The following is a 12,983-nucleotide window of genomic DNA, read 5'->3' as shown; positions in this document are numbered from 1 at the left end:
CCGCTTCTCCGAAGGTGGCTGCGGGGAGGGGGAGGCGGGGGAGGAGCCGGGCTCTTCCCCGGGCGGGCGGCGGCCCCTCCACTGCGCCAACCTGCAGGCGGGCTGGAGGCGGCGGCCCCGCCCGGCCTCGGCTGCCGGGGCCGCGCCGCCCCTCGCCGCCGTCCCGGGCACAGCCGCACGCAGCCGCTTCCCGCTGCGTCGGTCCCGGACTGCAGCTTGCTGGCGGTGAGGGCAACAAGCAGCGGCATCTTGGAGCGCCTTCTTTCCCGAGTGCCCTTTCATCTCTCCTAGTCCGCTTTTCTCTCCTACCTACAGCCTTTTCTTCTCCTTCCACTCCTCCTATCTTGTTATTTCTCCTTGTCTCCCCCTTCTCTTACCATTTTTAGGTTTTGGGGTTTTTTTGCTTTCCTTCTCTTTCTTCTTCCCTCATCCTGTTCCTTTTTGGACCATCTTTGTCTAGTACCTCTTAATTTCTCGATTTTTTTCCTTGGACTTTGCCTTGTCATGTCAAGATGGAAGTCAGGCATGACTGGCTCTCCTCATCCCCCCATGAGGGCTTCGAGCAGATGAGGCTGAAGAGCAGACCCAGGGAGCCTTCTCCAAGCCTCACCAGAGTAGGTGCGAACTTCTACAGCACTGTCAAGCAGCAGGACTACAGTGCCAGTGTCTGGCTGAGGAGGAAAGACAAACTGGAGCACGTAAGCCAGCTTCTTTTGTCCCTTCCCCCTTTTTTGTTTCTTTCTAGACTTCTGTCTAGGTACTCCCTTAGGCTATCTGTTTACCAGCTGGGGCTCCAGAAGAAAAGCCTTGCTCCAGTAATTGGGCATGGTATTTCCCAAATGATAGAGAAAGGAGGTACTCAGAGGTCCCATACTGGTCAAATACGATGTAAATGGGATGTCAGTAATGTTCCAAACCACATGCAAGTCTTTTCCTAGCTGGAAATATTTTTTAACATTCTTAGCTAATTCATTCTTCTATTCCAGCAAATTCAGCACTGATGTGGGAGGAGAAAGATTGGGATGGTGCAGGTGGAGGTTAGAGCATTTATCTCACAGTGATTATAGTGTAGTTCTATAATAGCTAAAAGAAAATAGCTTTTGCTTTTTTTTTTTTTTTAATTTTAGCTGTGATTTCCCTCCCCTACCCCCCCTTCTTTTTCTTCTTCATGCATGGGACTTTGAACATACTCAATTTATGTAGTGTAGAGATTTCCTTCAAGACATCTCTTCCTGCAGCAATAGTACATGACTTAACTAAGTATGTTTGATCCACAATAGAACTGATACTTTGGATAGCTCTAGTGAATATTTTATGAGAATTTAAGGTGCTTCTGAGTGTTCCTGTCTCAGATGATGTTTGAAAGCATTTTTCATGTTACTTGTAACAGCAAGGAAATGGGTTGAGATGACCTGCATACAGTGTAAGAGTTTCCTGAATAGCTTATTAGGTGAAACCCATTGTTACAGTGTACAGTACAATCAAGACAGGAAAGTAGCTGCATTTACAGGGGTGCAAAAGAGTGTGGATGGGCTTGCATAATGCAACAGTCTGCTATTCTTTACATTAGTGAATAATTTGCAATCACAGTCACATTGACTTCAAGATGCACAGAAAAATATTTCTTGTGGTACAGCCACCTGAAGTTTCTTTGAATAGGAATGGTCTGATTACAAGGATAAATTGCCTTTATTACATGAAAATCCTAGATGGCATAGTAGAGTCCTTTAAAGATATAACCTGGAAAAAGGTCCTTTACCAACTAATTCATGGACTATTACCCTCCCTTCCCCCTAACCTGCAGAGTATTTTATTCCTCTTAGTGAAATCTTAAACTGGAGTTGTTTATACTTCCAGGGAATTGAAAAGAACTGATTATCTGTTGGAAATATCACATTTCAAATGTTGAGAAAGGTATTGAGTCCTATCTGCCTTCTAACACATGTTTTTGTGATTCCTCACACTGACAACAAGGCTTCACAGTAGTAAGCTTGTAAGCGGAGTATTCTCCCATTGTGAATCAAAAAGAAAGGTCAATGTCTTATCTCAGTACAGCTAAAACATAGAAAGCACCAAAATCTGAGCTGTGGCTTTTGTGACAGGTAGATGTGCTTGCATGGTGGTATCTATGATCAAATTAATGAGCATTAACTGAGGGGAGGAAATAATCTGTCAACAGTTTGATAGCTACCTACTGTTCTGGTAGCATGTTCAGACACCTGTATTTTAAATCATACAATATTAGCGTGGACAAGGAAAATAAGCATTAACTTGTTTGAAGATTGAAAGTGCAAACCCTTTATTTTGTGTGTGGTTTGGTTGCTGGTTTTTGTTGTTGTGGTGGGGTTTTTTATTATTATTTTTGTTTAGACAGGATTTTGTCACAATTGTAATCTTCAATAACCCTGCAGCATTTGTGTGAAAAGCTTTCTCTGTAATCAATGTGGTATGAATACATGGTCTTCTGAGGATTTCCCTCTCATTTGAACTACTTAGTTTTATTCCCACAGCCTACTCAAACAATGTAACGAAAAAAAATGAAACATTGGTATTTCTTGCTTGCTGTGAAGTATTTTTTATTTCATTTACATTTATTGTGAATACCCTGCAGTACATTGATATGTCAACAGCAGATATGTGAAAATACTTTGGTTTTATGGCTTAAGGTAGCTGCATTACTCATGAGTGTTATAAAAGACAGGCTACTGCATGAATGTAAATAAAATGCCTATTTATTTATAAGTTCTATTTTGCTTATACAGTTTTGGAGCAAGGTTGTCATTTTCTATTTTCAGGTAAATCTTTGAGGGTTATGAGTGTTCTCTTGCTAAAGAAGTTATTTCCTACACTCCAGTCTTCCACTCCCAAACAAATTACTTTGAGTTGCATCATTTTGTATGGTTGAATGGTATAGTCACTGACATATGATAGCTTATGGCCAATATTGGATATGAAAATATGCAAACTTCATGAGGTGGATGGAGGATGTGAATGACATGTCATTACAGCTGTCTATGAGATAATGATGTTACTTGATACCTACAAATAAAATCAAAATACAAGGAGTGAGCATTCATGGAGGCACTGATTTTAAAAGTATATCATCATAGACATGATGCTATGCAGTGACAGATATAGGCAGAAGAAGGGTATATAGTGAATGCAAGTCAAGATATTCATGAACAGATTTTGAAGTCTCCTGTACTCTTTCAGCATTGTAGAGGGGGTTGGGTTTTGCTTAGTTGAAATGATTTCTTAAATTGATTTCAGTTGTAATAGGTATAAAATTGGACCAGTATATTCTGTTTCTTATTTACAGCAAGTCCCTGTAGACCACAGTAGGTATTTTATATTGACTTTTGTTAAAATGAATAGCATGACTTATTCATGTGCAACACTTATTAATCCATATATAGTTTGAGAGATTAAAAAACATCTTCTGAAGCCAATTTGTATCAAATAGTTTATGTAAAAAGGATCTCAAATATAGAAAATTTGTTTCTAGATTTCAAAACTGTAACAAAATTGTGAGGTTTGGTGTTGTGGTTTTTGGTCTGTTTTCTTAAACAGATCTCAGTTTGAAGAGTGTAGTAAAGAGGTTCAAAATTCAACTGCTCTATCTCTTCTAAAAGCACAGAATAACTTCATATGCACAAATATGATAGAGTTTCTTTAAAATAGTTCAGTATTTAATTATTGACTGACCATAGAGGAAGTCAAAATCTGGAACGTACTGCTGGTGTCTTGCTAATTAATTGTTCTTCAAATGGATCTTAATAGAGTGTCTCCTCATTGGCTAGCGTTTTTTTGTGGGATTCTCTTTTTCCAAATGGCAGCAACACAGCTTTTACTATGCAAGATCTGAACACACCTCACCCCTGTTCTTCTGTAAACTCAGATGCTGTATTTAAGATTAAATGAATCTGCTGTAATATGTTTAGAGGTCCAATGAGGAGTTTTTGCTGAAGTGATGCCTCAGTGTACATGTGTGCTGTGGCCAAATATGTTGAAGATCCATAAAATTAACGGAGGAATTACTAGAGATGTGAGGAATGCTGACACTGCAGATATGACCACAGCAATGTTGCAAACCTTTGGTTGAAATCCCTGAAGAGTTGAAATTGTTTAGATTCTGTGTATCTGCTTCAGCTAGTTCCTTGTGCTTCTTTGTGAAGTTATTAGCCTGGGGTTTGAAGTGTTGGAATGAAAACTGTCTTAAATTTTCCTTGGCATACTGTGTTTGTTTGTTTCTCTTTACCTGGTGTTGCCTTTTTTAATGAAATGTGAATTCTTTAAGAGGAAGAGGTGGAGGGGGAGAAAAAGTAGCTAACCTAATAGCCTTTAGCTGATGCGAGTTACCTATGTCTGGTTTAATTTACAGCAGCTCTCCATCATGTCTCTGCATCCTTCAGTAATGACAAGTAGCTTTCCTACTTTCCTGGTACCTGAGCAAAGAATTCTAGAGAACTTAATTTTAAATAATCAAAGCTTAAAACAAAAGCTGAACAGATTTCTTTTTAAGCTGCAACAGATATGCTTCAAACATATATTTGTTTTTATGATAAATACAGGTCTTCCTTCTCAAAAATGTAGTGGTGGTCTTTCTCTAATAACTTGTAAATTGAATCGTTTACTTAATTATGTTAAAAGATTTTAAAAATTGTCTTTTAAGAAACTGCTTCAAGACTGTAACTTTTGGGGAGATTGGGTATCAGGACAGTTTTATTTCCTGGCTATCCTCAGTCTGTTATCTTTAGTAGAATCATAATTAGGAGAAATTATTGATAATTGTTGCATCGTCTCTAGTCTTTTACTGAAGTTCTGATCAGTAGCAAGGGCAACGTTGGGATTTTCAGATTCTAAGTACTCTTGCTGTTACTTGACCAGTTGATGTTATGCAGTTGCTCAGCACACTGCTATCCCTTTGGCAGCATTGCTACCCAGAGAGAAAAATGGCTGTGAGGTACAGGGAGGGCAGAGGCACTTGGCAGCAGAGGCAGATGTCTAACGTGCGAATGTTAGGCCTGAGATGTTTTACCATGCTGCCTGACAAGGCCAGGATACTTCTCAGAGCCGCATGACCAAATCAGAAATAAAATATAGCTTTAATTCACCTGTCATAATGCCTTTATAAAGTCGAAATCCCAAATCCAATTTTGCCAGTTCATTTTTGCTATCCAAAAACTAGTAGGTCTCTTAGGTAGCTTTTATTTTTCTCTTTTTTTCTTATGATACTGGAAATTGTTGACAAAAATATTGCTGGACAGTTTAAAAGTGCATTTCTGCTTTTGCATTAAAACTAACACAGATGTTAAAAGTCAGAAGACAGATTTGTAGTCATCAGAAGGATGCAGAAGACGCCATGTGTATGGCTACAACCTGTAATACCTAAGCAAAGACGAGGGACACAGCTTGCTGTAAAGCAAGTAACAGGAGTAGAACTCAGTCAAGCCAAATCAGTTGCTGGACAGAGCCAACAGCTTCAACTTAAGGAAGAATGATGAAAGGATATAAATCAGAATTAAAAAAAAAAACATTACCCACATTTCCAAAGCAGCCCTAGTCTTGAAATAAATGCAAACACCTGGCTTTTTTTGAATTAAATGAGTTCATAGAATCATAGAATATCCTGAGTTGGAAGCAACACACAGGGATCATCAAAGTCCAACTCCTGGGCCTGCTCAGGATAGTCTCAAGTATCACACCATGTGCCTGAGAGTGTTTTCCAAATGCTTCTTGAACTCTGTCAGGGTTGGTGCTGTGACCACTTTCCTGGCAAGCCTGTTCCAGTGCCCAACCACCCTCTGGGTGAAGAAGCTTTTTCTAATATCCAACCTAAACCTCCCTGATACAGCTTTGTGTTACTCCCTCAGATCCTGTTACTGATCACAGAGAGAAGAGGTCAGTGCCTGCCCTACCACTTCACCTCAGGAGGAGGTTGTAGGCTGTGATGGGATTTCCCCTCAACCTCCTTTTCTTCAAGCTGAACAAGTCAAGTAACCTCAGTCACTCCTTTTATGACTGAGCTAAGCTTGGGGAAAATTAATTTTATCTGTTGTCAATTAAATATAGGGTAATAAGAGACAAGGACAAGACTGAAACCACCTTCTCTCCTCCTCCTATCTTTCCAGGCTTGGCTTCAATCTTTGTTCCTGAATCTTCAACCTCCTTCCCCTCAATCCCTTGAGTGGCACAGGGTATTGGGGAATGGGGCCTGTTCACTTTTGTCTCTGCCACTCCTTCTAGCTCACACTGTTCCCTGTTGTGGTGTGGGATCCCTCTCACGGGATATAGTCCCTGTCAAACTGTTCTAACGTGGGTCTTTCACACTAGCTGCAGCTCTTCAAAAACTGTACCAGCAAGGGTCCTCTCCATGGGTTATGCTGCAGGAATGGGTCCCCCATGGGCTGCACTTCCTGCTGGAGTCTGCTCCTTTGTGGGCTCTCCACAGGCTACAGCTTCTACCCTGCTCTGGCATGAGCTGCAGCGTGGATATCTGCTCTGGTATGGTCCTTCATGGGCTGCAGGGGACCTGCTGTCTTCATGGGCAGCAGAGGAATCTCTGGTCTGGCACCTGGAACCCTTACTTCCCATTCTCATTTCCTGACCTTGCTGTTGGCAGGGCTGTTTCTTGCTTGTCTCATGTAACTGTTGTGCAGTGGTTTTTATCCTTATACGTGTTACCAACAGAGGCACCAACCAGTGCTGTTGGTGGGCCCAGCTTTGGCAAGCAGCAGGTCTGTCATGGAGCCAGCTGGAACTGGCTGTGTCCAACATGGGGGCAGCTGCTGGTCTCACAGAGGCCACTTCTGCACAGCCCCTTCACCCCCCCAAAACCTAGCCAAAGGACACTAGTCCTAGAAGCACCTCTTCTTTCTCTGACATATGAGAAAAACTTCAAACGTTGCATTAATCTAACACGTCAGTTCTGATGATTTCGATATTAGTCACTTTGAACATCCAAATTTCTAAAGCTAAATTTAAGATATTTGAGGGGCATATTCACAAGCTTAATTTATAGTGTCTGACTTTATGTTGTTGCACAGGAAAACAAAATATCTTCAAGTTTCAAAGTTGTACTTAAAATTAATTTATATATAAATGTATAAATTTAATTCAACCCATTCAAGTCTTTTTAGAAATGAGGTCTTCTGGTTTCTGAAGAAAAGATCTAAATCTTAGTCTGTGTTTGTTCCAGATGTTGACTTCAGTGTAGGTATAGGAAAGGTGCTTTTCACTGCTTTGCTTCTCCTAATGCTATCACCATTAGGGAAAATCCAAATTACTTTTTTTACTCTGGTCATTCTTTCTTTATATCAGTGTTGACCATTCTCGTTTAAGGATTTTGAAATAGGAGCTGCAGAAACTTGCAACCTAATCTCCTTGGCTGTTACACAACCAAATTCTTTGCAGTTTTCATTGCTTTGGTCCTGTAGCTGACCATTGACAGTAGCACTTTTAAGGGTAGTAGGAGTACTTAAAATGCTAGGAAAATTATTCTTAATTAATAACTCCTCACAAATGCATTCAATTCACTGTCTGGAGAGGATGCCCAAAGAAGCTAGTCACTATGACAGATTGTGTGTTTAGCTTAGGCCTTCTTCCATTCTATAACCAGGAATGCTAAGATACTGAAGTGAAAATAACTTTACCAGACTATTAAAAGTTGGATACAACAGGCCAAGTCATGCCAATGATTAATAAACCTCACATTATTGTTGTTCAGGATGGGAAATCATACACTCTTAAATCGTTCCTGAAAAGAGAGTCCGGTGCTGGTAATAGACTCCCCGAGTCTGTCTTCCCTGATAGAATGTTTTCTTGAAGGACAAGAGATGGGCTTATAACTGCCCAGCTCTTGCTTTGCTTTTTTTGTAACGTTATTTCAGGTCTGATTCCCATGCCTTTTTCACAGTTTCATTACTGAGAGGGAAGAAAATAGGCACCCTCTTAATGTCTTGGAAGATCCATATATTCTCTTGCAATGAATATCTCCTCTGTTATATTTCATCTGAAAGAAGGTTCTTAAAATGAGATGTGGATGCTTTATGTTGAATTTTTGCATTACTAGATGACAGCTGTTAAAGTGAAAAAGTGTAGCATTAATTTGTCCATGCAGTGACACTACTTTAGTGTCTGTAAGATTTCGTAGTCCGAGTGGGCAATCAAGTTGCTTGCAACTTGTCCTTCACTGTTCTTGGGAACTAAAGTAGGTTGCCTTAGGATATTTCTCTTAGGCAATACGTGCATGCTGGGATCCATATTCCCTAATCAGCCAAATCCAGAACCTGTGCTGCTGCCTGCTTAAGACATGTATGCCCAGGTGGGAACAATGAGCTGAATGTATAAGTAGGTATCTTACCCTGTGGGGATGCAGTTGATCTGTTTATTGAGAACTGAGGCACTCACAGATTCACTGGTCATTAGTGTTGTAAAGGAAGCCAGTTAACCTACTCTTCCCTCAAAGTGACTTAAGTGCTGGGCTTCTTGAAGTTGCCTGACTGTGTACTGTGCCTTGGTCTGCACAGGGGCCACTCAACTAAAGAAATATGTGCAGGGAGTTAGGACAACCTTAGAAGTTCAGGAGGTGGAAGAGAGGAAATGAAGAATACATTGATACCAGTGAATTGATTTAATCAGAAAACAATATTTATTAGATTGGAAAATTATTCCTAGAGGATTTTTTTTTTCTGAATGCTTGTACATAAAAATCTATTTTGGTGGGGTTTTTTTGTTTGGTTGGTTTGTTTGTTTGATTGTGGTTTTCTTGTTTTTGTTTTTGTTTGGTTTTTTTTTGTTTGGTTTGAGGTTTTTGTTTGTTCGGTTGGTTGGTTTTTGTTTGTTTTTGGTTTTTTTTAGGATTTGCTCTTCCGAATTCTTTAACTTTTATAAAGGCTTTCCAAATATGATGTAGGATTTGAGTATTTTTACAGGGACTTGTATTCTTTTGTTTTGATCAATGCACTGTGATTGTGACTGCATAGATAGCATCTAGCCCTGGACAGATAAATATCAGAGTGATATTTTTAGCAATACTACATTGGATTACTTTCTGAAGACGAAGACAAATTTACCAATTTTTTTCCCACTTTTGCCCAACCCAAAAACCCTCTTCTGTATGTGCATTATTTTAGGTGAATAAAGTTGTGCATTTTATTAATTTCTCACCTTAAAATCAAGATTTTAAGAAAACTTAGTAAGCTCCATTTTTGACTGCATGATGTCAGCATAATCAGGGCTTGTTTTGTAGTTGACGAAGTTGTTGCAGCTCATAAATACTAGCTATTCTCTTTTAATTTTTTGTTGCTATTTGTATTTCTCTATTTAAAGTTTAATTGTAATTAAATGTTTAGTGGAATAAAAAAGCTAATGTAAATGAGAATTGCTGCTAATAAAACAAATAGGGATTCAGATAATTCCTACCATTCTGATACATAAAATAGGCTGGATTTCCCCAAGGCATTTTAAACTGTTTGGAGCAGAACCAAATGTGGAGCAGTTCTGAGACAGTGATTGTGACCAGCTTAAATTTCTTGATCCTATTGTTACTGTAATAAAGGCATATTAGCTTGAGGTTGAACGCTAACTTGGTTTTCTTAAAGTTAGTATATGCTGTAAAAACCCTGCCATAATGAGCAGATTTATATTTATTTTGAAACATGGGAATGTGTAAAAGTTAATAAGGGTTTCAGCACTTCCAGCCACAGTAAACATGGCATGTCTCACTACTGCTTTTCATGTTACAGAAATTGTGCTGCTGTCCATTAAGTTCCATGACTAATCCTTTCTAGGCAGGAGTTTTTTGATAAGGGAAATTATGTGCTGAATAAACTTCAGGCATCACCTCAGCTGAGGCTGTTTACTTACTTCTGGGAATGGTGTTAAAGGTGACAGTGATTTGAACACTATGCAACTTGTGCACTTTTGTTTGATCTTGTTCCAAAGCCATGGTCCATTGACTTCATTACTATGGATTTAAGCTCCCTGAGAGAAGACTGTTGATCAGCTCAGCTGTCATGGATTTGAAGCTAAAAAGCAAGTTCAATATATCATGCTATGCAGTTGGAGGAAAAATCTGTCTTGGACTCCTCACCTTTTCTTGGACTTTAAGTCTCTGGATTATCAGGCTAGTTGCTGGATACATTATTTGAGAAAACTTTGCAGTTAGCATAGGGGAGAATCCTTGACAGGCTATCAAAAGGACAGAAAGCATCCTAATATAACAGATGGGATGTAAGAAACTGTAATGCCTATGTGAACATGAAAAAAATTATACAGATACAGTTGCTCACCATTTAAGTCCACCTTAAGGTTGTTTAAGAATGGAGAATACAGAAGGAAGTCAGTCAGATGCAGGATGCATTTGAAACTGCAATTATCTGCCAAGAATGGATACCTAAAGAAAGCTCAGCAGAACAAAGCTACCTGTGAAATTATTTCTTTGTTCCCCATCAGAATACTTCTGTTCCTCATTAGAAAGTGTAAGTGAAAAAGAATGCCCATCATGCTACAAAGCAAATGAAACCTAAACTGGAATTTGATCTCAGTTTAGTGATAGCAGGTATCATCTTCTTTCATGCTTTGTGCTCATTTAAGTGGAAATGTGCACCTACTTCAATGATAATAATTGGGAAAAAAACCAAAATAAAACAAAAACCAAAGAATGAAACCTCCAAAAAACATTTTTGCCTCTTGTGACAAATTAATTAGGTGAGCAAAGAGAAGAATGTCTATTTGTATGACTGGTGGAGACTTGTATCAAGTTCTGCTATTCCCCCATAGTTGTTTGCTGAGGAGGACCACTAGCATCTAGAAACACTAAGAAGAAACAAAGTCATTAGGGGTCATATAGAAATTCTGAAAGAGCATCTTTCCTGTGGCTTTGGCTGCTGCTGACAGAATTTGGCCTGTTTCGTCTCTTCATGGGCAGTGATAAAATAGCCAGCAAAGTTAGGTTGTGAACATGAGTGGAGTGGAGTAAGTCAGAACTAATGCTCTGTCAGTTTGCTCTAGGACTGGAACATAGGCTTTTTAAGATCCTATGCAGTAGGATAGGTGGTGATTTCTGTCTTCCTAAACAGAAGTTGATTTGCAGTTGTAATCCTGTGCTGCCCATTTACTGTTACCTTCTGGAATAAAGTGTTTCAAAGGTTTCAAGCCAATGGGTTGCCAGAGGTAGTGAACACACTGTTTCCTTTCTTCCCCTAAATCTGTATGTTCCATAACTTCTTCCTGCTTATTAAGGAATTGTTCTATGGCCTGCGGCAGTGTGTTTAGTCCTGTAAATTGTAATATGGAAGGCAGCTATCCACTTACTTTTGTGGTCTTGGGTGCCTTATGGGAAAGTATTTTCCCTGAATTTTCAACAGGATTCATAATGCTAAATTCTGGTAGGATAGTAGCCTATTCTTCACATCATATAGATGTGGCTTCAGTCATGGTTTGAAGTGTTTGCTTAACTATACAGTTTCTCTATGTATCTTTTCATGGAAAACCAGTATATTTTGTGAACAGATGACTTTTGCTATTAACTAGATAAAAAATAGTTTGGAGTCATGCATGCAACCCTGTGCATTAGTGCTGCTTAAAACAGTATGGGATGAAGTATATTCAATGCTGCCTCTATATTGGAACTGTGATTTTTAGATTCCTGAGAAGATGCATCTTTTGAGTAAGTCATGTTACATAAATAAAGATTATACAGACACCCACCCTGGTTACTGTAGGTGATGGGATAGTTCTGAGGAAAGATAACTTGAAAATGAATTACTTAAAACAAGCAAACAAAAAGAATACCAATGAATGAAAGGCAAACCATTTTGAAATTATTTGCAATTCAAAACTATGTTTTGGGTGATTTGCTTGTAGAACATGACTTATACCAAATCTGTGATGTTGAAGATTGATTGGTGCTTATTTGGGATATTGTGAGCATCATAATATATCAATACACCTGCTGTTTCACGATTTTACAATGTTTTACAATGATTTATTTTCTGAATAGTGACAACAATTCCTTTGTGTCTGTCATGAAACAAAACTCTTATGTATTTTGGAAAATGTTACCCTTTTGAACAAGGTGATTTCCTTTGTCAGTGTGAGCTGCTGTCCCTTCAGGCTTTTCTTTCAATTCCCTATTGGGCTTGTGGCAGGCACCTAACCCTTTCTGTGTTATTTTATCCCGTTTTCTGCAGTATTGTTCTCTCTAAGCTTTTTTGTCATGGCTTAGTTGCATCAAACTCCTACTGCAGAAAACTGGAATGTGTGAGACAGCATTCTCTGGCTGTGTGTATATGGTCTTAATGCTCATCAGCCTCAATCCATTTGTTTCTGCAACCATATGACAGCTGAAACCTTGGTCTGCTGGAAATTTCAATTTTTAAAAAATACTTCTTCTTCAGTGTGTGCACTTTGTTCCTCTGTTCTGTGTCTGTGCTGGGGCTGTTCCAGGCATTCTGTTTGGCTTTAAATAACTGTTGTTCATATCCATTTTTTAAAATATACTGTATTGCACAATTGTCTCCCTTTTTCTTTCTCTGAGGCTGGGTTTACCTACCCAAACCAAGGCCTTTGGTTTTTCCTTTTTTTCCTATTAATTTCACCTCATCATCTCTTTTGTGATGCTTAATTTTTAGATTATTTTTCTTTACTCCCTTGTCCCCACCCTGCTGGCTTGTCCCCTTGAACTTCTCTAAAAAATCTGCAGCCCTGTTTTGGTATTGCATGTCACCTTCTGCAGTGCACCTTGTGTGGGAAAATATGGTGAGTGAAATATATGTAGGATTTGCAAAAATACTCTTCTCTTACAAGGTTTATACATGATTTTTATACTGGCAAGGCAATACTTTCTGAAGTTCTTTATTGATTTAAACTCCTAAATCCTGTATATGCACTTCTGAAAACCCTGAATTTACAAGGAAGATGGAAGTGTCTGAGTTGTGTGACAGCTGGAGTTGGCCAACAGCCTTGGAAGTGTCGTCTAT

At 39.1% G+C, this 12,983-nt stretch overlaps 1 protein-coding gene across 1 annotated transcript in view; it reads left to right on the top strand.

Annotated features, from left to right (window-relative positions):
- Nucleotides 1–217: 217 nt before the first annotated feature.
- The window catches only part of PLD5 (phospholipase D family member 5), a 177,280-nt gene continuing 164,514 nt past the window's right edge, over nt 218–12,983 (top strand). The window contains exon 1 of the mRNA XM_017806839.1: nt 218–698. Coding sequence (XP_017662328.1) covers nt 513–698 — 186 coding nt within the window. The 5' untranslated portion in view covers nt 218–512. The remainder of the gene's footprint in view (nt 699–12,983) is intronic.

The sequence above is a fragment of the Lepidothrix coronata genome, unplaced genomic scaffold (genome assembly GCF_001604755.1).
Source record: "Lepidothrix coronata isolate B3197 unplaced genomic scaffold, Lepidothrix_coronata-1.0 Scaffold16, whole genome shotgun sequence".
NCBI classification, from domain to species: domain Eukaryota; kingdom Metazoa; phylum Chordata; class Aves; order Passeriformes; family Pipridae; genus Lepidothrix; species Lepidothrix coronata.
Note: the sequence above shows the minus strand (reverse complement) of the source record. Positions and strands in the feature narration are given on the sequence as shown.